This window comes from Ovis canadensis, chromosome 2 (genome assembly GCF_042477335.2).
Source record: "Ovis canadensis isolate MfBH-ARS-UI-01 breed Bighorn chromosome 2, ARS-UI_OviCan_v2, whole genome shotgun sequence".
NCBI lineage: Eukaryota > Metazoa > Chordata > Mammalia > Artiodactyla > Bovidae > Ovis > Ovis canadensis.
This window is the reverse complement of record NC_091246.1, coordinates 44,049,456-44,075,752: the sequence shown is the minus strand read 5'-3', so window position 1 is coordinate 44,075,752 and position 26,297 is coordinate 44,049,456. Positions and strand designations below refer to the sequence as shown.

The window sequence follows — 26,297 nt, the reverse complement described above, 5'->3', positions numbered from 1 at the left end:
AGCAGTCACAACATCCATTGGTCTCCCCTAAATTGGCATTCTTGGTCCCTATGTGTATGAATTGGATGTTCAAAACAGCAGAAGGTTTTGACAGTCTTTTTATCATTTTAAGGTTGAAGATAACATGTACCCAGTATTTAGTAGTACTCAGAAACTAGCTCATTCTGTCAGTAAAGACTTCCCCAGGATTGTTGTTCATATTCTTCTTATGGTTTTAACCTCCTGCATGAGGACAGAAACAGTACTGGGATATGGTTTTTCTTATCTGTATTTTCTGGTTACTTTCTCTTCCCCAAACACACCACCAGCTGTACCGCCGACTCTCAGAGGTTCTGGGCCTGAATGACGAGACCATGGTCCTCAGTGTCTTCATAGGAAAAATGTAAGTGTTCTGGCTCGCCCTCAGCAAGAGCCCCTTGCAGTCCTGCTGCAGCTGTAAAATGTGATCTTGGCATTGTGCTGCCAGTGCCTTGGTATTCCAGCATTGATCGTTTGCGTCAGAAACTTGTGCATTTGAGTGTGTGACAAGCTGTGCTTAGAGATACGGCCCGGCCCCAGAGCATTCCAGGCTTGAACAGGCAAGGATTTCATTATGTCCATGTGGCATCTCATCGACAGCCTCTGAAATCACGGGGAACCTGTTGGGGCAAACCTGTTGTGACATTAGCAAAACAGACCTTCCTCCCCAGCCTCTCTCCAGGTCACCCTCCTGCCCAGAGGCCCTGAGCCCGCTTTTGTTTTCTGATGCTGATTGCTACTAGGTGTGCCCCCAGGAGGGGAGCCCCAATCTAATTAAAACGGGCTTACTCTTCTCAGGAACCTTTACACCTTTTCAGAGTCTTGAATCGCAAAAATCAAGTGCTGTTATTTGAATTATCTTCAAAGTTGGAGCTCCTGATTGGCCCTTTTTGGTTCTTTTCTTTTTTTTTTTAGTTATGTCGCTTTGTTTACATTTCCCCCTTTTTTAGGAGCTCAATTTATCAACGCACACAGTAGTAGCCAAATAAATATATCACCCAGGGCTGTGTGCAATGCGCCATTTTGGCTCCTTCCAACCATCCTGGACCTAAACACTCATATCCGTGAGCTGGTTAATCACTTAAGACGAAAAAAGCAAAGGGGGTCTAAAGGACTCTGCCAGCCAAGAATCCAGAAGCAAGGGCTACTAGAATTCTGCAGCTGACAGTGGATGGTGCAGTTGCAGAATTGCATACGTCTGCATGTTATCACTGCCGCAGAAATCTCTTGCCCTTGCTGCAGAAATCAGCCCTGGAGTGCCCCAGAATTCCAAGGGCCTGGGTATGGGCCAGTGTAGCTTTGGAACCAAGTAGTGAAGATTATCTGAAGGATAATTTTTCTAGTCAACCAAATGTAAGTACGGAGATTTTATACCCATTTTTTGTGGTTGTGATGTCTGTGAATTGTTGATGCAGGTGTGTGGTGACTCATGATGGATGATTTTCTTCTCCCAACTCTCCAGAGCACCAGGCATATCAAAAGTGTCTCCTGCTTTTTCTTTTCTTTTTGTCCTCCAGCATCACCAACCTGAAGTACTGGGGCCGTTGTGAACCAATCACCTCCAAGACACTACAGCTTCTCAATGACCTCTCCATTGGATATCCTTTTCTAAGCTGGCTTCTGGGTGAAACAGGGACCATGGTGTTACACAGTCTGAGAAATCAGGGCCTCTTCCATTTCTACCTTAATTTAGCTTTATATATACCTAAAGTATGGGCTTCCCAGATGGTACTAGTGGTAAAGAACCCCCCTGGAGGAGGACATGGCAACCCACTCCAGTATTCTTGCCTGGAGAATCCCATGAACAGAGAAGTCTGGCAGACTACAGTCCATAGGGTTGCAAAGAGTAACTGAAGCAGTTTAGCACACACACATACTTAAATATTTTCCATTCTCCTCAGAACCAAAGGCGATACCCACATACAATTCAGGACTAATTCCAGACCTTAAAAGTGAGCCAGCTGACAAACTAATCGTCTTGTTGTTAAGTCACTTAGTTGTGTCATACTCTTTTGTGACCTCATGGACTGTAGCCCGCCAAGCTCCTCTGAAATAGTCTCCCAAAGATTTATTCCTGGCTATCTCCCAGATCTACAAATCCCCAACAGGTCTTTCTGATAGGTACACACTCTTTGAAGCCAAGGTTTTAGGATAGGTAGCAGTGAAGTCCGTCTGGATTTTTCTATCAGCTTATAGGTAGAAGCAGCCTGATCATAAACTTTGCAATAAAAGTAGTGGCTACACACCCTCTTGACTTGGATTCAGTCTGCTGTAAAGGTTGAATTGCTCCAAAACAGCTTATCACACCACGGGTCTACAAGAGAAGTAAACCCTATAAAAATTATTTGGATGACTTTTTTCATACAGAGCTAGTCTCATTCTCAATGCATAGGAGAGAGGTTTATTCACACCTACAGTGGGTGCCGTACACAGGCTTTAGGGCTTAATTCTCTTTCAGAAGCCCCGTTGAGAAAAGCTTCTCTAGGATATCATGATTCTTAAGGGAAACTGCTGGGTTAGCTATTTTCTTACACACAGACTTCAAGATGGGTATTCTTTCACCTATCATTTAAAATGCTATTTAGAAGAGAATACCTTTTTCCCCCCATTTGGCAGTGTCATATTCAAATGGTTAAGACAAATAGGCTATCCAGGCATGGGATTCATAGTAAAGAAAGAAACTGCTCTCGCCCAGAAGGTGCCCATTCTGCAGCAGAGATCTTCCTTTGCATCACACTTTCCTTGACCCTCTTCCTTTGTCCTTACATACAGTAGTGTGAGGAAGCTAGTGAAGCTGAGTGCGGTACAGTTCATGCTGAACAATCACACGGTGAGTGGTTGAGCCCCTTTCCTGGTCCTGCTCTCCAGCCACCTCCCCGCCCACATCCTCTCAGCAGTGGACATGTTCACAGTGAGCTCTGTGGTGCTCAGTCCTTCACACTGCCAGGCGATGCTTAGTGTCATCAGAGCTACTCTTTCGGATCCAGATAATCTGAGTTATGGTGAAGTCACTGACTATTGGAGAAGGCAGTGGCACCCCACTCCAGTACTCTTGCCTGGAAAATCCCATGGGTGAAGGAGCCTGGTAGGCTGCAGTCCATGGGGTTGCTGAGTTGGACACAACTGAGCAACTTGACTTTCACTTTTCACTTTCATGCATATGAGAAGGAAATGGCAACCCACTCCAGTGTTCATGCCTGGAGAATCCTAGGGACGGGGGAGCCTGGTGAGCTGCTGTCTATGGGGTCGCACAGAATCGGACATGACTGAAGCAACTTAGCAGCAGCAGCAGCAGCACCAACTATTACTCTTACTAAAATAACTTAGTTGTAGATAACAATAGCAGTTTAAAAAAATTTTTTTAATACTCCTCATTTACCATTAAGGAATGATGATATGGCCATTAGCTTCAAAGGGCTCAGTAATTCTAAAATTACTGGCTTGCATTCTGCCTCTAACCCTGTGTTTTTATTTTTGTAACTTGTTTTCTTTTTTTCAATAGAGCGAGCACTTTTCATTTTTGGGTATTAACAATCAGTCCAACCTGACAGACATGCGGTGTCGAACTACTTTCTACACAGCACTTGGGCGTCTCCTCATGGTGGATTTAGGTACTGCAATAAATCCTAGTGGCTAGTGAAGTAATTTGGCATTGTTCTCAATTTTTACTCGAGGATAGAAAACTTAAGTGTTGGGAGAAGTCTTTGCCGTTGTTTCAAAAATATCTGAAATTACAGTTGGATTTCACCAAGAACAGATTGTGGTATCATGATCCCTGTAACTGGAAGAGAATTACAGTATGTGTCTGAAGTTTTCATCTGATAGGTTTTAAAATTCTATTCATGATTCTCATCTGTAAGATAAAGGAATTGAGAATTGAGATTCCTAAATGCATCTCATTGGCCAGATAATCCCTCCTGCCACATTGAGGTGCAGCCCACCTGAGACGGCCAGCATTCCTCAGCACCCACTTCCCTGGCATGGACGAACCAGGAGAGCTTATGTATGTTTCTAGCTCTGGTTGTGATATTAGCAGTTTGGGCTCAGCTTACAACCTGAAGCTTAATAGTATCATAATTTTTAGCTATTTAGGTTTAATCCTACTAAACTTACGAGGTAAAACCTTCTATGTTTATGAAGGATTACTTAAAAAGGGAGGGGAGTAATAAAAAAGAAACTCCTCCACGTGCACCTAATTCAGGTTCAGGTCTCATCTAGTTTTCATACACCAGACTTGGTCATTTCTCATCAGAATCTTTGATATTGAACCTCAGTATTAAAAAATTGGGGCATTCCTGAGTTAGATGATTTCTGCTGTGATGATTTTTCTAGTTTAAAAAATTATCTCTGTACATAATTTTATTCTGAGATTACTACTGGTACCTACTGGGATAATCAAGGACTGCTCTGAATTATCCCTGGGTCTGTACTTCCTTTATAGCAACTTACTTTTCACGCATACCACAGCCTTGCACGTTTTGTATTGAGGTCACAGCCCGGGTTATTTTCCTTACAGGAGAGGATGAAGACCAGTACGAGCAGTTCATGCTGCCTCTCACAGCGGCGTTTGAGGCTGTGGCCCAGATGTTCAGCACTAACAGTTTCAACGAACAAGAGGCAAAGGTAAGTCCTTCACCCACTGACTGATCAGCTTCTGGTTAAGGGCTAGTCCCTGAGAGAGACTGGATTGGATAGCACTGCAGAAAATAGTGTTTTATCTATAGATTTTTCTACTGATACAGCTCTTTATTCAGTCTCTTGGATTCCTGGGATTTTTAAATAGAAGAACCAACATAAACTTTATAAACTTTATTTTTATGTTAAAGTGTTTATGTTCTTAAACAGTTCTTAGGATTTTTTATCTTTAAGTTTTCACATGTATTAGCATAATGTTAATATGTTTTCTCATTGCCTTTTTAATCTCTGAAGTATATTTGGTCATGTCTCCTTTTCATTTTTAATACTGCTTATTAGTGCTTTCTTTCGTTTTTCTAGATGTCTTGCCAGAGATTTGTTAGTTTATTAGTCTGCTCATGGCACACAAAAGAATTCTTTATTTTTTCTTTTTCTTTGTTTTATTTCTGTTTTATCTGTGTTTGCTGTTTCATTCATTTCTGCTCTTAATCTTTATCTTCATACCTTTTACTTGAATCTATTCTGTGGTTGCCACTTCACTTTTCAATCTCTTCTTTCCTAATACAGTCATTTAAAACTGTAAATGTCTCTCTAGGTGTATTATTTCATAAATGTTGTTTTGTTTTGTTTTTTTAATTAGTGTAAAAGAAAAACTTATAACACAGTTCAGCCATTTTTAAGTGGTTTAGTAGCAGTAAGTTTTCACATTGTTTTGAAACAGGTCTCCGGAATCCACAAGCTATGATATATAGCATCTTTCGTTATCATTCAGCTTTTTGCATTTTATTTCCATTAAGATTTCATATTTGACCCATGAGTCATTTAGAAGGGTTTGTAAATTTCCATATAAATGGAATTTTAAAGTTACCTTCAGTTATTGATTTCTAGCTGTCAGAATAGCCGTCCTTTTTTTTTTTTTTGCTTTCCTTCTCTTCTTGTTTCTTGCACACTTGTACTCTTCACCTATAGATCTCTGTACCAAAACCAGAAACAGTGGACTATTAATATTTGTAGGACTTTTCTGTAGTGTTCATGACTCTAATAATGAGCTTTAGAGCCACCAAATAGCCCAGTGTTATTGCCCTCTAAAATGCCATACTTTACCTGACATTATAAAATTCTCCTTTTTTATCTCTAGAAAGCCTCTGGGTGTTCTCTTTTCAAATTAACAAGGAAGTCAGAGAGCAACGCCAGTTACCAAACTCATCCTCCTTACTCCGGTGTACTACAGTCTGAGATGGGTACTACTATCAAGGATAACAGGGATAGCAGCCCCTTCCCCATCACATTAGTTCTGTACAAAACAAGTAAAATTAATGAAAGAACCACCTTGGCCATGAACTACAACCATCACTATATCTTTGTCATGTCTCATGTAACAAGCCCATGTCTTAGACTTAAAGTGGAGCTTATGGTATCAGTTTAGGAACAGAGCTGTAAGCAGACCATTAACAAAAATGCAGACTTTTTTTACAAACGAGTCAGGACACCCAGTGTACCTACTGGTGGCTGTTAGCTTTTGGAAAGTGGTTTCATTGCTCTTCAGGGCCCACTAGTCAATATTCTGTTGAGAAAGAGAGCTTTGGATTTGGAATCTTGGTGTCCTAACCCTGGTTCTTTTGCTGCCTTCCGGCAGGACTGTAAACAAATTATTGACCTCACTGGGTCACAGGCTCTTAGTATTAGTGCTTTATAGGTCCAAGATCCGATACATCAGTCTTCTTTCTAGATAGCCCAACCAAAAGGCAAATAGTCTTGCAGACTTCTATCTTGCTCCTGGCGGGGTCTGTATTTGCATTCCTGTGGCACTGATACCTTTGTAACTAGATGTGGTACCATACCTTTAGGGATATGACTCTTCTCCGTCTTCTTGTATGTGCTTTTTTGCCTTTTTCTCCCCCACCTCTTCTTCAATAAGCTTTTTTGCTTTTCCATTTTTTATATACAATTTATCATATTAATGTCTTAAAATCTTATCATCCTCTGTTTTTGCTATGATGGGCCAGGAAACTATCCCTTTCTCTGGATATGAAAAGCATCCAAAACTAGTTTTCCAGAAGAGATTGCACTTCTCTCTCCACTATGGGAGAGATTGAGTCAGAATACTGCGAAGGAGTATTTGTTGAATGATGGGAGAAGGAAGATGAAATTCCCATCGGGTGGTGATAGGTTTGGTGTTTCTTCTGTCTTAACATACTTTTGCTTTCTGCCACAGCGAACTCTAGTTGGCCTTGTAAGAGACCTGAGAGGAATAGCTTTTGCCTTCAATGCCAAGACCAGCTTCATGATGCTGTTCGAATGGATGTATCCTAGCTCAAGCTGGGAGTGCACCTCCACAAGCTTTACCTGGAGGGTGAATGGGTGATGGAGTCATTGGAGAAGGTGGGAGGAAGGAATTGTGAGGCTGAGAAGGTGAAGAGTTACCCAAAAGGCAGCCATGTCTTTGGAGTTCTCATTTCTCAGTGATCCAATGACATGAAGCTGCCTGGTCATTGAGATTGAGAAGTGAGTGAGGTGGGGCTCCTCGGTTTCTATTTGGGGTTCCAATTATAAATCCCTTTGAAATTATTGCATGTGAATTTTGCTACACTTAGAAAAGAGACTTTTCAATCTACTAATAAGACAGCTGTACTAGGAGTTAGAAAGGCTAAGCTTGCTAACTTCATAACCTGTAACAAAGCACTTAACATCTAAGTGCCTCCATTTCCTCAAACAGTTATGTCCAGTTATGCTTCCCTGTCACCTCACAGAGGTGATAAGAGGACAGATAACAGGATGAAATGCATTGTGCTTCTCAGAAGAAAGGCATTATGTAAGTTAAAGTGTGTCTTTGGATGCCTTTTGCAAGGTAAAGGACACACAGTTGCTCTAGAACCTTCTGTTCAGAAAGACGCTAAGATTAGCAAGCAGGAGACAGGAAATCAGAGAACTGTAATTTGGCAGGTTGTGCCTGACCAGTGTTGAGAAATTCTGTACCTTTCTGTATTCAGAATTCTTCCTTAGCTTTTCATTTACAGCTACCCCTCCTACATGCCCATCCTGCAGCGGGCCATTGAGCTGTGGTACCATGACCCAGCCTGTACTACACCTGTGCTCAAGCTGATGGCCGAACTGGTCCACAACAGGTAAGCAGGGAGATTCTCAAAAGGCCCTGCTGCCCTTCATCTGAGCGGGCCCTACGATTATTCGTTTTACCTAGTGTTTTCAGCAGATTATAGAGGGTACTAAGATTCACTGCTGTCAAACTTTGAAAACCTCTGATAGATTGTGTTCTGTGTGTGTTTGTTTGAAAGAAGGATGTCCCTACCCACACAAACCTATAGCGGCTTGCAGGAAGTAAGTCACTTTTTAAAAAACGCCTCAAGATACCCACTCTTAAGTGAATCTGGCAACCAAGAGTCTCAGTTATAAATTTCTTTTTCATTTATTTATTCTTAATTGAAGGATAATTACAATAGGGATCAGACATAAGTATACATAGGTCCCATTATGTATTCATTGTTAGGCAGATGACAGCTGAATCAGTGAAGGTTTATCTTAAATTAAGAAAGATTTCCAAAATACTACATTTTAGATTTGCCCAGCAATTTAGGGGTGTAAAGAAAAGACCACTTCAGCACCTTGACTTCACTAGAACTTCAGCTCTACGTCTGCCTTGCATCTGTCCTGGCACATCTGAGAGAGAGTCATGTTTACAGCTACCTTAGTGAAGAAGTGGGTGATAGTCACGGAAGTTGCAGCCACCTGTGAGGCTTATAGTTAAGACTTACTTATAAAATAAACATTTAAGTACATCTGCTCTTTGCCACTTAGGCACTTTGATATTGATTGTGCCAGACAAAACCTTGTCCACTTAGATGTTACATTCTGGAGGGACGATAGGCAGTAAAACAAGTGTGGAAGATCATTTGAAAAAAGTAAGATAGTAAAACAAGGGAGTCGAAGAAGAGAAGGATTCTCAGAGACAGTAATATAGATGGACCAGAAGCATTCTGGTATTCCCTGCAAGGAGAGGGAAAAAGCAGTCAAAACAGAGAAAAGAACTGCAGTGGCCCGGAGACGGAATGAGCTTGCTGGCTGAAGCCTAGGGAAGGCAGGGAGGCCATGGTGGGCGCCCAGCCAGAGACATCATGCTGCATCTCAGTACAGCAGTAGTGAGGCGTTGTGTGCACTCAGTATGTGGGAAGCTATGGAGCATGGTAAGCAGGGATGAGAATGATCTCCTGGACATTATTTAAAGGTGTCCTTGCTTCACGTGGATAATGAGACCCTAGGGGCAAGAGTGGAAGCAGAAGGACCTCACAGCTGGCGGGTGGGTTCAGGGCATATTGGAGAGCTAGATCTTGATGGATTCTCTGTGGCGGGGGGGGAGAAGAATCAAGAGGACTCGTGTTGGTCTGAGGCCTTACCAGCCATGAGGTCAGCAACCTCATTAAGCAGTAGAGGAGCAAGCCAAGGAGGAGAACTCTGGCCTAGGGGACAGTGAGGAATGCAAAGCTCAGGTTGTTGATGTTGTTTGCCCTCCCGGCTTGACTCCCCAGGTAGCACACTCGGTGCCTTCACAGCTTTTGTTCTTCAGAAGTAGGGACGATGCTTGTGCCCCTCCCGCAGTTGCCACTGAAGCTAGAGAGGTAATATATAATAGATTAAAGTCTGCAGGGCTGTGAGTACAACCGAGCAATGACTGTTCTAGAACCCATACTTTAAATCAAATTGAGAATTTTTTAAAATAATTTTATTTCCAGCTTCATTTCCCTTGTTTCTTTTAAATGTTTTTGGTTTGAGCAGCAGAACTTGAATGTATCATGTTTTTCTTCAAGATACAACAAGCTACATCACTGGTTATCTTGGATTAACTTGGTTATTTCACATTACAATAGGTAGTCTGTGTCTTCACGCAAAAAGTATCACCTAAGGTATTCAGGCAAGAGTGAGTCTTCCAGCAACATATCTCTGACTTTTATCTCCTCTGTGTTATCTGCTCAGATCCCAGCGACTCCAGTTTGATGTCTCATCCCCCAATGGCATCTTACTCTTCAGAGAAACCAGCAAGATGATAACAATGTATGGTAAGCAATTAAGAGGAGCAGTACCCTGGAAGTGAATTCTAGCCCAGTCTCCACTCCGGAGTATGGGTCTCAGGCCAGCCCTGGCTGTATCCAGGAGAGCACTGCCGAGGCATGCTGTGTTGTTCATACACTCATGTTACAGTGCCACCCGGTGCCAAGGACTTTTGGACTAATAGGGTTGAGTTGGTATGTGAACTGTCAGCTACCACGTGATTGAATAAATGTGTCTCATCTACTCAGGCAATCGCATCCTGACACTAGGAGAGGTCCCAAAGGATCAGGTCTACGCACTGAAGCTCAAGGGCATCTCCATCTGTTTCTCCATGCTGAAGGCTGCTCTCAGCGGGAGCTACGTCAATTTTGGAGTCTTCCGTCTCTATGGGGATGATGCCCTGGACAATGCTCTACAGACCTTCATCAAGCTGCTCCTCTCTATCCCCCACAGCGACCTCTTGGTAAGCCCTGAGCTTCATCGTTGACTGAATCTGAGTCCCTCATCACGTCTGTCTTTTTTTTTTTTTGGCTGAGGCCATGATTGAATGTTTCTCTGAAGAACTAGAAGCTAGCTGCACTGGGCCTGTCTTCCCATCTGAAGGGCACTAAGCTGTTTATTTCTGATTGTGCTCACACGTGCTGAGGTACACATTGCCTCCACTGACTCTAACCCTGCTTCTCCCACAGGATTACCCCAAGCTCAGCCAGTCTTACTATTCACTACTGGAAGTCCTCACCCAGGACCACATGAACTTTATCGCAAGCCTGGAACCTCATGTCATCATGTATATTCTCTCTTCCATTTCTGAAGGACTTACTGCACTTGGTAAGCACCTGGGTTGGTAGATGGGCTGGTCGATTGGCTTTTACCACCTCACGAAGCAGAAGGGAGAATCTTGCCCCAACAGGATTATTGCTTTGGGGAGTTTGACCCTCACACCAGAGTATATAACTCTTGGGAACATTCTCCTCCAGCACATACTTACTGATGCCCTCCTACAGACTAGGCACTAAGGATCTAGTATAGTAATTAGTCCCTGTCCCTTGGGAGCTTTTCATCTGGTAGATGAAATAGACATGTAAACAGATGACTGCCTGTTCCCGCCCTTACCTGTGTAAGCGCAGCAGTGGGGGTGAGTACAGAGTGCTGTGGGAGCACCCCGGAAGAATACCTGAACTCCTGGCCTTGAGGGCATCCTGCAGGGCACTGAATGGGCATCATCAGGTGAACTGGGGAGGAAGCCTCCTGGCATCAGGAACAGCAAGTACTAGCCCCCAAAGGCAAAGAAGAACCAGAACTCCAGACGGCAAGAGAGGAGTGAGGCAAAGCTGGGGGGAGAGAGGAGGCAGGGCAGATCTGGAGGTCATGGAGGCTGCCCTTCAGCTGGATCAGGGTGTTTGGATCCTAGCCTTAGGGCAGTGGAAGCAGTGGGGCGTTACCAGTGTGCTCCGTAAGTCTTCATCCTATTCCACCTGGCTCTGGTCAACCATTTTGTTACCACACTGCCTGCCAGCCAGCTGTCTTGGTGTGTATGTGTGCAGAGAATAAAATACATTTTTATACTAAGCTGAGCAAAACATAAATAGGAAGAATAAGTCAACTGGAAAATGATCATAATTTATTGCAAATGCAGAGGATGACTTTTGAATTGTCTGCCATGGTGAGTCAGCCACACCTCTGTGCCACTTCCTTGATATGCACTTACCTCCAGCAGGGTGCATAACTGTGTCTAGAACCATCCAGCCAGGTATCAGATCCTGCTTTAGAAGGCTGGTTTTTAGCTTCTTGAAAAACCTTGGCATGCACAGAAGCAGCATGGTTTACTTGTTTAGGCCTGTGGTCTGAGCCTCACCAAGTCAGTGCTGTCTGCAGGCTGCACTGCAATGTCCCCTTTATAAATGCATAGACACCTGCAGCTTTACACCACACACTTCTCCAGAGATGCCAGGGAGAAAAGAAGGTTTCAGCACCCCACTCTTAACAAACTGTAGTGTTGATAGGCTGTACTAAGCTGGGTTCAGTGACATCACCCAGGTAACTTGGAGCACAGGCTCACATCACGTGCTTGGATTGTAATTATTGCTCTTCCAATTACTTGTAGTTACTAGACCTTGAGGCAAGTCACAGAACCTCTACACACTTCTGTTTACTCGTTGGTAAAATGGAACACCTACCTCCTGGCGTTCTCAAGAGGATAAAATAGAGATAAAGTCCTTAGCACAGTATCTGGCACAGTAAAAACACTTGCTCTACTGTAAGTTATTTGTTACTTTTTATGAAGCAGAAGACATAAATCCACATCATATGAAGTCAATAATTTCAGTATTATTTCTATTAGCTATTATGACAAGCTCATTTTCAGATTTAGCATTAAACCCTGCTTAAGATAAGGGTGAGAGGTAAACAGACAGCATCCCCACTGGTAGTCTTGGCTACACCGGCCACGTCCCTGGTCCAGCTAGGTGCCTCTGGGGGGTCTAAGCTTGGCATCTCACATTCAGCAGCATCGCCAGTGGCAGCTCAGTACCCCTGCTCCGTTCCATCCCTGCCCTGCTTTCTTCCAGACACCATGGTATGCACAGGTTGCTGCTCCTGCCTGGACCACATCGTGACATACCTCTTCAAGCAGCTTTCACGGAGCACCAAGAAGAGGACGACGCCCCTGACCCAGGAGAGCGACCGCTTCCTGCATATCATGCAGCAGCATCCAGAGATGATCCAGCAGGTGAGGAGTGTGAGGGGCAGGAGGCGGCCTGGGAGAGAGAACCTCTCTGAGAGGGGGAGGCCCAGCAAGATAAGGAACTTCACCAAAATCTCATCTGGTTAATGCTGCCAAGGAGAATTTTATGCCTTAAAATGACAGCAGATTTTTTAGTTTGCTGAGGGGTCACTGAATGTGGATATAGACAATCTGAAAAAGTCAGGTTTTGAATTTTTCTTCTGAGTGTTACACCAGCCCCCATGCCTTGGGCCTGTCCCATGAGCACGATTCTCCTTCCATGACAGTGACTTTGCTCATGCATTGCTATAAATGAAGCGTGAGTGAGAGTATCCAGCTGTAAAACTTGTACTTCCACTTGCAGAATAGAAGAAGAGTGTAGGACAGAATTCCCGGCAGTCCAGTGGTTAGGACTCCAAGCATTCACTGTTGAGGACGTGGGTTTGATCCCTAGTTGGGAAACTAAGATCCTTGCAAGCCACACTGTGCAGCCAAAAAACTTACATGTTGTTCTACCTTTCAAATAAAGCTCTTGGTTTAACAAAAAGAAAAAAGAGCACATGACAAAAGGAGATGACTGACCACACATGGAGATCAAACCGTATGCCTACCATTATTTAATTTGTATGCAACATATTTTCAAAAGTGAGATTTGCAGAAATATACCAGATAAAAATAGATAAGGAAAAAGAATAAATGGAATAATTTAAAATTTTAGACAATAATATCTTAACCAATCTCATCTTTATCTATGTTTTTCTCTAAGAAATAGTGAACATCCCCAAAATGTTATAAATCTCTCTCTCCTGAGACAAGATCTTGAGAGCTTTAGTGCAGGGTGATTTTGCCTATTACAATCATTTACTTGACCGATCCCGTTACCCACAAAAATGAGGGTTAACTGGAAAGGTCCATTTTTAAATGAATTATCAAACCAATTCCCTAGAAAGGGAATATCTTGTAACTCACCTTATAATAGATTTAAATGAAGTTGCATGAACTATGTGGTTTACTCTCAACAGAAAAGGCTTTCAGCCTAATACACTCCTCTGTCTGGGATCTGTAGTTCTGTTCTGGGTAGCCACACACCAGGTCACTGCCTCCACTTCTCCGTTTCCAGATGCTGTCAACGGTGCTGAATATCATCATCTTCGAAGACTGTAGGAACCAGTGGTCTATGTCCCGACCCCTACTCGGCTTGATACTACTTAATGAAAAGGTAGGAGAACCAGCTCCCTGGTGTCCAGGGCACTGTGGGAAAGACAGAAGCACCCCCACAGTGGAGAAAGAGGCCCATTTTCTGAGCATGTCCTATTCATGCGCTAAACAGAACATAATCACTTAAACATTAGAAGTCAGCACCTGTAGCAGTTCAGACAGAAGGGGAAGGATGAGGAAGTGTGACAAGGAAAGAAGCCTCTGGAGATCAGAGCACCTGAGGCCTACGTTTGAGTTCCAGCTCTGCCATAAACAGACATAAGTAAGTCTAGAGATTCTTATAAAAGAAGAATCTGCATCAGGTGACCCTCATAGCGTTTATCGCTTTAAAATTCTAAATTTTTAAGTAAGATAATGATATACTACAGGTGCTTGCTTGAACTTTAAAAAAAAAAAAGTATCCAATTTTGTTTCTTCTAGAACACTCCTGTTCTTCAGGTGATGAGGGGCTAGTCAACCTTTCTGCCTCTTCTCTCCTTACCTTCTCTCTTGTCTCTGCCCTGCAGTATTTTTCTGACCTAAGGAACAGTATCGTGAACAGCCAGCCACCAGAGAAGCAGCAGGCTATGCATCTGTGCTTTGAAAACTTGATGGAAGGCATAGAGCGAAACCTTCTAACGAAAAACAGAGACAGGTGAGTGTCGAATGCTCTGCCAAGAAATTCTGGGCAACTGTTAGTTTTCAGATCATTGAAACGTAGGAGACTCCTTCAAAGTCTTCTAGAGGCTGTCTAAAAAGAAGTGCTGCCCAATAGAAAAGCAAGCTACAAAATAATTTAAAATTTTCTAGTTACTGTAAAAAGAAACAATGTTCATTTTAGTATCTTTTATTTATTTAACCCATGTGTCTAAAATAATATGTTAATGTGTAATCAGTATTTTTAAACTGAGAATTTTAACATTCTTTTTATTGTGCTAAGTCTTCAAGATCTTACGTATTTTACAATTAACAGGACATCTCAATTCAGATGCTAAATTTTCATCAGAAATACTTGATTTGTATTTAGATTTCCTAAGATTTACAGTTGACAAAGTAGACTCCCATACTTAAGTTGTTCCAGACATACTTAGTTGTCCAATAACTGAACTTATGTCAGGTTTTCCTAAATTGATTTTTTAAATTTTCTTTCATTTTAATTAATTTAAAATACAGCTTTTAACTTCAAGTTAATTAAGGTACAGTTGGGGGACTGAATTTTAAATGTCTTTTCTTTGCATTCAGTTCCTCGGTTGCTCTGAGCACTGCAAGTGCTGTATAGCCACCTGTGACTAACGGCTACCATACTGGACAGCACAGGTCTCTTGGCATTAAGACATGAGACAGCCTCATTCTTGTCCAGCCCTCATCTCGTGAGGGTTACTTCCCATCTGACAAAGATGAGATTGAGATTCCTTTTGTGCTGCCATGAGCCTGAAATGATCCTCAGAGCCCTGGATTTAACCAGATCTTGAGCCTGCCTTAAAGTTGTCAGGGAGAAAGGGGTGCAAAACTAGCCCAGCTTCTCCTTAGTCTTAGGACTGAAATTAACTGACCTTAGAACCCATTGCTTCAAACATTCTGCCTCTCAGTAGCCACTTGCTTGCTAGAAACATTTTCGGCAAAGACCTTCCCCTTCCACTCTGCTCCCCCAACTTACATGCTCCTCTCTGTAGGTTCACCCAGAACCTGTCGGCATTCCGTCGAGAAGTCAATGACTCGATGAAGAATTCCACGTATGGAGTGAATAGCAATGATATGATGAGCTGACACCTCCTTGGACTCTACCTGTACAGAGCAGTGTCCCTTTGGTCTGACCCAGGGGGCGAACAATTACAATGGAGAGGGCCTGGCTGATCCTGGCCCCCTCCTCCAGGGGTATGGGGAAAATGGCAAAGGTCAACTAGCTTCTTCCCCAGGGAATAGGGGTGTGTGTGCACTCACTCGGGGGGCAGGGCGCTGCTGGTTCCTGGGGGATCGGGTGGGAAGGGTGGTGGGAGGAGGTAAGGAGATAGAGGCACAAATGTGTGAGTCTCCAGCCCCCCTCCTCCTGGGGCCACCCACGGGGAAAGAACCCCCAGTGTCCTGCCACAACCTGCCTTGTATAAACATGTACATTTTTTCATAACATTTTGAACAAGGTTTATATTGACTCAAGTTTAAAAACAAAGTGTGACTGAAAAATTTTTACAGAGTCTAGTGCACCAATGCTGATGTGAGGGGTTGTGTATGCGAGTGAGGAAAAAATGTGTATTCTGGTGGCCTGAAGCTTTACTGGACAAGGATGTGTGAACGTGCAGAGATATATTTAGTGACACAGTGTAGAGAGGCAAAAAGAAAAAAAAAGTAAAAATTCCAAATGTATATTTTTTCTTATTGCCCTTCCCTTGGCCCCCCAAATTATCACTTCCTGTTACTATATTACCCTTGTTATTAGGAACTCTAAGCCATGCGGAGCACCACCCCTCCTCCCGTCAGCCTAGATGCCGCCCTCGGTTCCTTGGCCTCTTGCAGTGACCGACAACTCCAGCTAAAAGTGTTTGGTGTTCTTAGCTTCATCCTCTTTCCCACTTTGCCGATCCCCCATCCTCAGACATATGCCTCTTGCTTTTAAAAGTCAGATGTAACTCTATAATTTAGGGTTCTTGGTCTCTGTTCAAAGTGGAGACCAGAGAAAAGGAGTTGAGCCAGTGGCTCTCCTGTCGAGCAATTTGGATGAGTCCACCAGAGGCCGTCACGTGTGGCCAATAACTTTTAGTCTTCCCCAGCCCTCGAGGCAGTGTGTGTGGATGTGTGCGTGTGGATATTTATATATGTACCCTGCACTCGTGAATGTATGAACTGGAGGAAGTTACTACAGTGGAGGGGTTCTTAATAACAAGGTCTGCCTAGCATGAAGTATTTAACATTCTCCCACCCCTTTAAAAATATACATTTTTATAAAATGAAAACCATAATAAATGTTTTGAATATTAAAAAAAATTAACCTACAGAGGAAAATTAACGGAGAAAGCTATTTGCCTTGTACTTTTCCCACAACTGTTGCTGCTAGTTGTACGCATCTCTAGTTCAGCTCTCGCCCATGGGACACTCATCAATTAGGTTTTATTTTTATTTTTCTCCTCTACCCCCAGAAACAAGCCTGTTAATTTTTTTTTTTTTCCTTCTCCTCTGGCGACTGTGTGGTGAATCCTTTCTTGCGTGATCAGGTTGCGGATAGACTTGTAAGGGTGTTTGCTGCATACAGTGTAAGCATTGTGACCGCCAATAAACTTCAATGGTTTCTACTGACCTGGTTTCAGCAATCAAGTCTAGTGTGTTGGCAGGGACATGTCTCATTCTGAACACGTGAAACATGCATTCCTGAAAGCCAGTGGGTGACAAGGGACCCCTCAACTCTGAAATTAGCTTCTCATTGGATGAAGTCTGAGTCTACGTCTTTTTAAAAGCAGGACTCTTAGTCCATATATTCTCTATATAAAAAATACGCTGGGTCCACAGCTGTAACAAGTGAAGCCTCTCTATCTCTTTATGAGTTTCCAGGTAACAACAGGGTACCCAGGAGAGAAGTAGTAATTGCAAAAACCCCAGTTAATGTTCTGACATATGCTCGTGGGCTGGGCGTCACTCATAGACCCTGACAAGTTCAAGGATAAATATTATCCCCCAAAATATCTGGCAGATTTCATGAGCCAGAATTGTCAAATGAAGAACAGAACTGCCGTAAAAGGGACTATTTCTCATCCCCTTTGCTATGTAGGACCCAGATGTAAAAGCATTGAGTTTCCAGGAACATTGAAAAGTATTAAAGTACTACAATATCTTGCTGTACCTTAATGCAGAGTGACATTCAGTAATCACAGGCTCTAGAGAGCCACTCTTGTCCACTAGATATACCTTTGTCTGCTGTTTTGGTCTCTGGTCCAAAGTTATTTCACAGGCCAAAAAAATATATATTCTAATACCTAGAAGGGAAGTAGAATTGATTCACCTTAGTCAAGTCTGTCTCTAAGCCTAATAGAAAATGGCCAGTGTTCATTAATATGCAAAACACTCCAGTCACATGATCCCTTGACCTGGACTTCTAATTCTGCAGTAAATAAGACAAAAAATAACTTTCTCACAGATATTTGAAGATGAAACCCTCTCTCCCAACTATCCTGAAATTCTGACTGATCAGCAGAACCCCCGTACCCCTCCCTTTCCTTCCACAAAAACAATTTCAGAGGCAAGAACCTCACTAGAGGTGGTGTCTCCCCAGTGCAGTCCTAAGCCCAGTCCAATCATTACCAAGTGCCACAGTTACAATCTTCCCCAACCACATCAGACTTTTTAAACAGTGAAGCTGCTCCTTTCTTGATAGTTATAAGAGGGATACCCCCCAAAGAGCCTTTTTTTCCTGATCAATTATCAGCTATTTCACATGAGTCAACCTAATAAATGCAAAAGCCAGTCAGTTATCTTTAAACTTTGATTTCCTCAAGACATCTTGTGGAGCTTTTATTCAGTTGAAAAATGACTTTCTTTCCAGGCTATCCTAGGCATCAAGTCAAATGTCTCTGGACAGTGTTTCCCGACACAAACAACCTTACGTTGACAAAAACACCTAGAATCTACTGCAGATCATCAAACTGTATGTATGTATTTGTTTTTGTTGGCTCTGCCAACAAATATGGTTATCCATCTTCACTAAAGTATAATTCAGACAAAAATCAAATTTTAGGTTTTTAGATTTTAAGAAGTACTTTCAGCCAAGTACCAATTTTCTAATGATAAGTGAAAGCCTACTAAGAAGTAATAGTTTTATGTTCTGCAAACTCAAACTTACTAAGAACTTGCTTTTTTCCCTATCAAGTGCTAAAATGTTCTAGTAACTTAGAAAGTTTTAACGAAGAGTGGAAGAAGACCACTTTTCAAAATACCCATAGTTGTGGGGTAAGATGAATTAACTCCAGAGAGCCAGAACACTTCTATCTTAACTACCACCAGCCAACCCGTCCTCCACCCAAGGTTTTTAGCTAGATCTACAGCAACCCACTCCAGTTCTCTTGCCTGGAAAATCCCATGGATGGAGGAGCCTGGTAGGCTGCAGTCCATGGGGTCGCGAAGACTCGGACACAACTGAGCGACTTCACTTTCACAGCAAACCTACATTGCCACATGAAGTGTTACCCAAGTGCTAAAGCAGAAAGGGAAAGCAAAGATGATTACAGGGAGACTGCAAAAACCATAACCGATAACAAGGGCTAGAAAAAATGTAAATGAGTATTACTTTAAAAGTCCTAGTTCTTTAAACCTTTCGTGTTTAAAACATACTCACCAGCCATAATTAATACAACCACCAATCAGGTGAGAGATAATATCTAAGCAGCTTCTTGCATCAGTAGTGTGTCTCCCGGCTCTATTACATTTATCTTGGATTTCTTAGATAACCCTGGAATTCACTAGTCAGCCAGTTTGGTTTATTTCAGGATCAATGGGTCACTAAACAAATGAGCTGCCAGATAGTGGGACATCAGATGATCGAAAGGGAGGATGAAATCAAGCCTCAGATATTATCCTCTTCCTCAGAAAACCCTTACGGTTCTCAAGACTGCCTCACCACTGCTGCTGTCTGTCCGTTCATCAGAATCTACTCTAAGCCATATACCTTTTTGAGGGTCAGCAACAGAAAAGGAAACTAAAAAGGAAAAAACATCATTTGCAAGGCAAATTGGTACAAACACCCCAAAACAATGTAGTGAACAATACTTACACAAGCACAGCTATACTTGAAATTCTGCTTAACAATCATGAAGACAGACCACTCAATAAACAGGCATAACAGCACCACCTATATGGGCCAGAACATCCTATTGTTGGGTTACAAATGAATGAAGAGTGTCAAGTGGGAAATCTCCTAACCCCTCCTCAGTTCAGTTCAGTTCAGTCGCTCAGTCGTGTCCGACTCTTTGCGACCCCATGAATCTCAGCACACCAGGCCTCCCTTGTCTACCATCAACTCCTGGAGTTCACTCAAACTCAACGTCCATCGAGTCGGTGATGCCATCCAGCCATCTCATCCTCTATCGTCCCCTTCTCCTCCTACCCCCAATCCCTCCCAGCATTAGAGTCTTTTCCAATGAGTCAACTATTTGCATGAGGTGACCAAAGTATTGGAGTTTCAGCTTTAGCATCATTCCTTCCAAAGAACACCCAGGGCTGATCTCCTTGCAGTCCAAGGGACTCTCAAGAGTCTTCTCCCAACACCAAAAGCATCAATTCTTCGGTGCTCAGCCTGCTTCACAGTCCAACTCTCACATCCACACATGACCACTGGTAAAACCATAGCCTTGACTAGACGGACCTTAGTTGGCAAAGTAATGTCTCTGCTTTTGAATATGCTATCTAGGTTGGCCATAACTTTCCTTCCAAAGAGTAAGCGTCTTTTAATTTTCTGGCTGCAGTCACCACCTGCAGTGATTTTGGAGCCCAAAAAATAAAGTCTGACACTATTTCCACTGTTTCCCCATCTATTTCCCATGAAGTGATGGGACCAGATGCCATGATCTTTGTTTTCTGAATGTTGAGCTTTAAGCCAACTTTTTCACTCTCCTCTTTCACTTTCATCAAGAGGCTTTAGGGTCTGCCATAAGGGTGGTATCATCTGCATATCTGAGGTGATTGATATTTCTCCCGGCAATCTTGATTCCAGCTTGTGCTTCTTCCAGCCCAGCATTTCTCATGATGTACTCTGCATATAAGTTAAATAAGCAGGGTGACAAGATACAGCCTTGATGTACTCCTTTTCCTGTTTGGAACCAGTCTGTTGATTGAACAACAAATTAAAGGAGTTCTATGCATATCTGGATTCAAGGTCTGGAGAACAACCAAACCCAGAATACAAACTGATTAACTGGACAATGGACTTGGCCTTTTGTGAAGATAAAAGGGGCCACACCAGTGTCTGATACTGAAAGGATGGGTGAAGGTAAAAGCATGTCTCCCCTCAGCTCGGAAAGACTGATGGCAGGGCAATGAAGATAAAGCTCTGCAAGGCTCCATTAGTTCAGCTGGAAAATTAGTGGAAATGAAACCGTTCTTTGATCTAAGAATATGACAGGACTTCATCATTTCTATTTAGCAAGAAATCAGTTCCACACCCTTTAGTCTGGGACATGTGTCACAAAACAAGTCATAAACTACCAGTCAAGCTACAAACGTTGCAAGGAAACCCTTCTACTCAGAGGACTGCCACTGCTATCTCTTCCTCCACAGTGTACCTTGTGCCTTTTCCTGGTCTGCAGGGCCCTCTCTTCTCGATGTAAACTTCTTTGTTCTTTACCCACCTTTTCAAACTAAGAGTAGAGCTCTACTTGTAGTCCCCCCCAAGTCTCACGGGATTATCTGAGGCATTGCTAGCCCCACTCCCGCCCTGTCTCAGCAACCAAAACATGTTCCTTACAAGCCGGGCCTGACAGAGAGATTATTATACAGAAGAGATCAAAATGAACGAAGGGATGTGTATCAGGGGCGTGGGAGCGTCTGCAGAACCGGAGAGTGGAGGGTAGTTGGACCTCCTTTGGGTGAAGCCCCTGCGGAGAGATCCCAGGCTGCCTGCGTGGTGCGATTAAGCTCACATCGTTACCATAGGCCTCTCTAAGGAAAGGAAAAGGGAAGAAGTCTCTGACACAAGCCCCGAGGCTCTGCGAAGTAAAGAGGAAAAGAATTCACCCCTGACCCGGCACGACTTCCCGACAAGGCTCCACGCCCCGGAGGCGGTTCGGTGCTGTCTTTCCGGGCCCACCCCCCTCCCCCCACGCGCCTGCGCACAGAGGCCGGCTCCACAGGCGTGTGCTCTCAGGGCCGCCGCTCACCCCACCTCTGCCTCTCTGCGCAGGCGCAAGTCGTGACTCCCAGCGTCCACTGGCCGCGGTGGCGGCTGGGAGCAGGGCTGGGCTGCCCTATGGTTGCAGAGCGTTCCTCTTAGGGAAGGTCAAAGCTGGGCATTGTACTGGGTAGAGGTATCCACGGTGACAGTCACAGAGGCACTGTTCAAGGACTTGATCCCTGGCTGGGAAGAACTCAGTGGAATGGGCAAACAGGCTGAAAAGGATGATTACTGCATGCTGTTTGCTCTGAGATACAAAGGAGAAGCCCGCAAGAAGAGCAGTAACAGAAGCAAGTTCGTCGAAAGAGGGCAAGGGAGAACGTTCAAACAGCGTAAAAATCCTGAAGCACGAAACGCCTTGTACCTTTGTGGAGGCTGCAAAAACATCATGACTGGAGGGAGAGTGCAACCCTAAACAAGTCTGGATGAAGGGTGGAGCACAAGAGGTTGGGATTTGATACTAAAAACCATTAAGTTTGAAAGCAGCCTAGTGACCAATCTTTAACTCACCACTGGTGAGTAAAAGCCTTTAATTCATCGCTAGTGAGGAGCCTGGCATGCTGCAGTCCATGGGCTCACAAAGAGTTGGACAGGACTTAGCGACTGAACAACAAATGAGTAATAAGGAGTTCGGGAGAGGTAGGAAATATTGGGGGTGAGGGGTGGACTCAAGAGGACTTGGGGAGGGTAGAGAAAAGTAGATTGTAGTATGATTCCCCCCAGGATCCAGAGTAGGACAGCAGCTGAGTCAAGGCGGAGGAATCGGGGGACATTATGGGAAAGAGTGCTTGGTGAGCCTGAATGGAACTCTGATCTAAGGAGACTTCCCTGCTTTTACAAGCAGAGCACTTGGAATTCAACAAGAAATTAGAAGAGGAGGGAACAGTACTCAATCATAATAAGATATAAACAATCAAATCCAGGAATATGTCAAAAAGCATAATACATCATGAGCAAATAGGACTGGTCCTAGAAACGAAAGGTTGGTTTAAAACATTCAAAAAAATCAGTAAATGTAATTGGCCATATAAACAAAGGTGAAGAAGGTGAACCTTCCAGTGAAGAAAAAGCGTAAGAAAAAATTCTCACCAACTAGAATTAGAAACATTTTTAGTATGTAGAAATATGAAATATTTCATAAAATATGAAATCAACTATATACTAAAAGATACACTATCACTAGATGAAATTTTGAAATATATACTATTTGCTATAGCATCCAAAAGTATGAAATACATCAGAATAAATTTAACAAGATATGTGCTGGATTGGAACACTAAGATCTATAAAACATCACTGAGGAAATTAAAGATCTAAATAAATGAGATTAAAACATGTTCATGGACTGTTGACTCAAAACTGGGATGGCAATTCTCCCCACACTGAACTACATTCTACAGGATCCAAATAAAAATCCCAGAAGGCTTTTTTCTTTTTTTAAAGAAACTGGCAAGCTGATTCTAAAATTTATATGAAAATGCAAAGAACCTGGGAGAGCCAAAATATCTGTGAGAAAGATGAGCATTGGCGGGTTCAACTACCTGATTTCAAGGTTTACTATCATGCTACAGTAGTCAAGACAGGATCGTATTGGCACTAGGATAAACAAACCAGTGGAACAGAATAAACTCCAGAAATAGACCAACATATATGGTTAGCTGACTTTTGACAAAAGTGCCAAGGTAATTCAATAGAGAAAGAGCTGTCTTTTCCAGAACTAGTGCTATAAGAATTAAATATTCACTTGAAGAGGGGGTGGGGAATGAACCTCGACCCTTACCTAACACCATGCACAAAAATTAACTTCAAATGGATCACAGATGTAAAAGTAAAAGCTAAGACTACAAGGCTTCCAGAAGGAAACTTAGGAGAAATTTTTCACAACCTTGAGTTAAGAAGCAAAGATTTCTTAAAATATCAAAAGCATGATCCACAAATAAAACTATTTGACTTCAAGCTTTAAAATTTCTACTCTTCAAAAGATACCATTTGTTTTTTAAATGAAAAGGCAAACCATAGACAGGAGTGAATATGTATGCCTAACACAGTCATCCGCGTATAAATAACTACAATAAGAATAACTCAATTTAAAAATGAACAAAATAATTGAACATTTTTTTTTCAAAAGAAGTTACACAAATAACCCATAAACAATTGAAAAAAGTCAACATCTTTTGCTATTGAAGAAATATAAATAAAAACCAGAAGAGATGTCACTATATACATCCACCAGAATGACTAAAATTAAGAAGACTGACAATGCCAAGTGTTGACAAAGATGTAGAGCAACTGGAATTTTCATACATTTCTGGTAGAAATGCAAATTGGTATAGGAAATTTGGAAATAGTTTTACAGTTTCATATAAAATTTAATATACACATACCAAATAACCCAACAATTACACTCCTATGTATTTATCCTAGAAAAACTAAAACATATTTCCATGCAAAGACTTGCTCTCAAATGGTACAGTATTTTTATTCATAATAATCTAAAACTAGAAACTACCCAAATATTCATCAACAGGTTTATCAGTCAGGGATGTAGCACAGGGAATTGGCTAATGCAGTCATGAGCATTGGCTAAACAAGTCTGAAATCGGTAGGACAGGTTGTGAGGAAGAGCAGGCTGGAAGCTCTAGCAGGAGCTGAAGCTGCAGTCCAGGCAAAACATCTTCAGAGAGACTTCAGTTCTGCTCTTAAGGACTTTCAACTGATTGTACCAGGCCCACCCATGGTATTGAGGCTAATCTTTACCTAAAGGTAACTGTGGATGTAAATCACATCTATAAAATACTCTCATAGGAACTGCCACATAGAAGGTGTCAGCCACACCCTCATTTTGATCAAATAACTGGTTGCAATAACCTAGCTAAACTGACACCTAAAACTGACCAGCAGGTGTCTAGATATACAAATTGTGGAGTACTACTCAACAATAAACAGAAACAAACTACTGATACAGCAACAATATGGATAAATAAATCTCAAACACATTTTGCTCAGCAAAAGAGGGCAAACAAAAATACCCGATATGAATCTGCTTATATGAAATTCTAGAACAGTCAGTACTAATCTACAGTGTCAGAAGGCAGAGAAGTGTCTTATGCCAGTTAGTAAGGGGAGGATATTGACTGCAAAGGGAAACAAGGAAATTTGGAGGAGTAACAGAAATTGTAACTTGCCTGAGGAGATGGCTAGCTGGTGTGTTGGTGGTAGTGTTGTTTAAGCACTCAGTTGTGATCAACTCTTTTGTAACTCCATGGACTCTGGCCCATTAGGCTCTTCTGTCTATGGAATTCTCCAGTCAAGAATACTGGAGTGGGTTTCCATTTCCTTCTCCAGGGGATCTTCCTGACCCACAGATGGAACCCTCGTCTCCTGCATTGGCAGGTGAATTCTTTACCACTGAGCCTGGTGTATACATCTGTGAAAATTCAAATTATATGCTTTAGTTCAGTTCAGTTCAGTCGCTCAGTCGTGTCCAACTCTTTGCGACCCCATGAATCGCAGCATGCCAGGCCTCCCTGTCCATTACCATCTCCCGGAGTTCACTCAGACTCATGTCCATCGAGTCTGTGCTGCCATCCAGCCATCTCATCCTTGGTTGTCCCCTTCTCCTCCTGCCCCCAATCCCTCCCAGCATCAGAGTCTTTTCCAATGAGTCAATTCTTCGCATGAGGTGGCCAAAGTACTAGAGCTTCAGCTTTAGCATCATTCCTTCCAAAGAAATCCCAGGGTTGATCTCCTTCAGAATGGACTGGTTGGATCTCCTTGCAGTCCAAGGGACTCTCGAGAGTCTTCTCCCAACACCACAGTTCAGAAGCATCAGTTCTTCGGCACTCAGCCTTCTTCACAGTCCAACTCTCACATTCATACATGACTACTGGAAAAACCATAGCCTGGACTAGACGGACCTTACTCGGCAAAGTAATGTCTCTGCTTTTGAATATACTATCTAGGTTGGTCATAACTTTTCTTCCAAGGAGTAAGCGTCTTTTAATTTCATGGCTGCAGTCACCATCTGCAGTGATTTTGGAGCCCAAAAAAATAAAGTCTGACACTGTTTCCACTGTTTCCTATCTATTTCCCATGAAGTGATGGGACCGGATGGCATGATCTTCATTTTCTGAATGTTGAGCTTTAAGCCAACTTTTTTGCTCTCCTATTATGAGTACATTTTTGTATATGAACTATTTCTCAATAAAGTCAGTATTTTTAAAAAATAAGCTCTTTCCTGCACAGTTGAAGCTCCACTCCAATCCGGGTTCCAGAGGGATTCCTCCAGCACCATTTGTGGAAAAGACTATGCTTTTCCTTGACGCCTTTGTTGAAAATCGGTGAAGCTTATATGTAGGTGAGAAGTTTCCAGGATAGAAGTGATGCACAATGAGAGAGGTTCCTTGTTAATTCTGACTCCCAAACAGAGGAATCACTTAGAGGAGGAGGGGGTTAGATGAGTGGCCCTGGAGTCACTGTGCCCCATGGAGCATTGCTCACCAGCTGCGTCTGCTGTCCCCTTCCTCATCCCCACTCCTTCCTGGCCTTGGGAGAAGTGAGCCTTTTGGAAACTGGGCTTTTCATCTTTGGGGACCACAGCCCTGGGGGTCCAGCCCTCTGGGCCTGGGGAGAGGCCCACACTTGGCATGGAGGGAAAGGAAACAAACAGAAAAAGGCAAAGGAAGGGTGAACAAGGCTATGCTTCCTACCAGGTGGCAAAGGGTCTCCACGGAGGGCGCGGGCGGGCTCCCGCCTCAGGCCGCAGTCAGTCCCCATTAGTCAGGACCGCGGTTCTCA

The 26,297-nt window shown here is 42.9% G+C and overlaps 1 protein-coding gene across 5 annotated transcripts in view; it reads left to right on the top strand.

Moving 5' to 3' along the window:
- XPO7 (exportin 7) overlaps window positions 1-16,921 on the top strand; it is an 89,932-nt gene extending 73,011 nt beyond the window's left edge. For 4 of the 5 annotated variants that reach the window (XM_069574050.1, XM_069574048.1, XM_069574049.1 and 1 more), the window contains exons 15-28: window positions 309-382; window positions 1,536-1,616; window positions 2,785-2,848; window positions 3,521-3,629; window positions 4,535-4,641; window positions 6,869-6,957; window positions 7,671-7,778; window positions 9,640-9,722; window positions 9,963-10,177; window positions 10,404-10,542; window positions 12,282-12,442; window positions 13,557-13,655; window positions 14,161-14,288; window positions 15,307-16,921. In XM_069574050.1, coding sequence (XP_069430151.1) covers window positions 309-382; window positions 1,536-1,616; window positions 2,785-2,848; window positions 3,521-3,629; window positions 4,535-4,641; window positions 6,869-6,957; window positions 7,671-7,778; window positions 9,640-9,722; window positions 9,963-10,177; window positions 10,404-10,542; window positions 12,282-12,442; window positions 13,557-13,655; window positions 14,161-14,288; window positions 15,307-15,400 — 1,551 coding nt within the window. In that variant the 3' untranslated portion in view covers window positions 15,401-16,921. Of the gene's footprint in view, window positions 1-308; window positions 383-1,535; window positions 1,620-2,784; window positions 2,849-3,520; window positions 3,630-4,534; window positions 4,642-6,868; window positions 6,958-7,670; window positions 7,779-9,639; window positions 9,723-9,962; window positions 10,178-10,403; window positions 10,543-12,281; window positions 12,443-13,556; window positions 13,656-14,160; window positions 14,289-15,306 lie in introns of all 5 variants that reach the window. The other variant, XM_069574046.1, reaches the window with a different exon arrangement.
- Window positions 16,922-26,297: the final 9,376 nt, after the last annotated feature.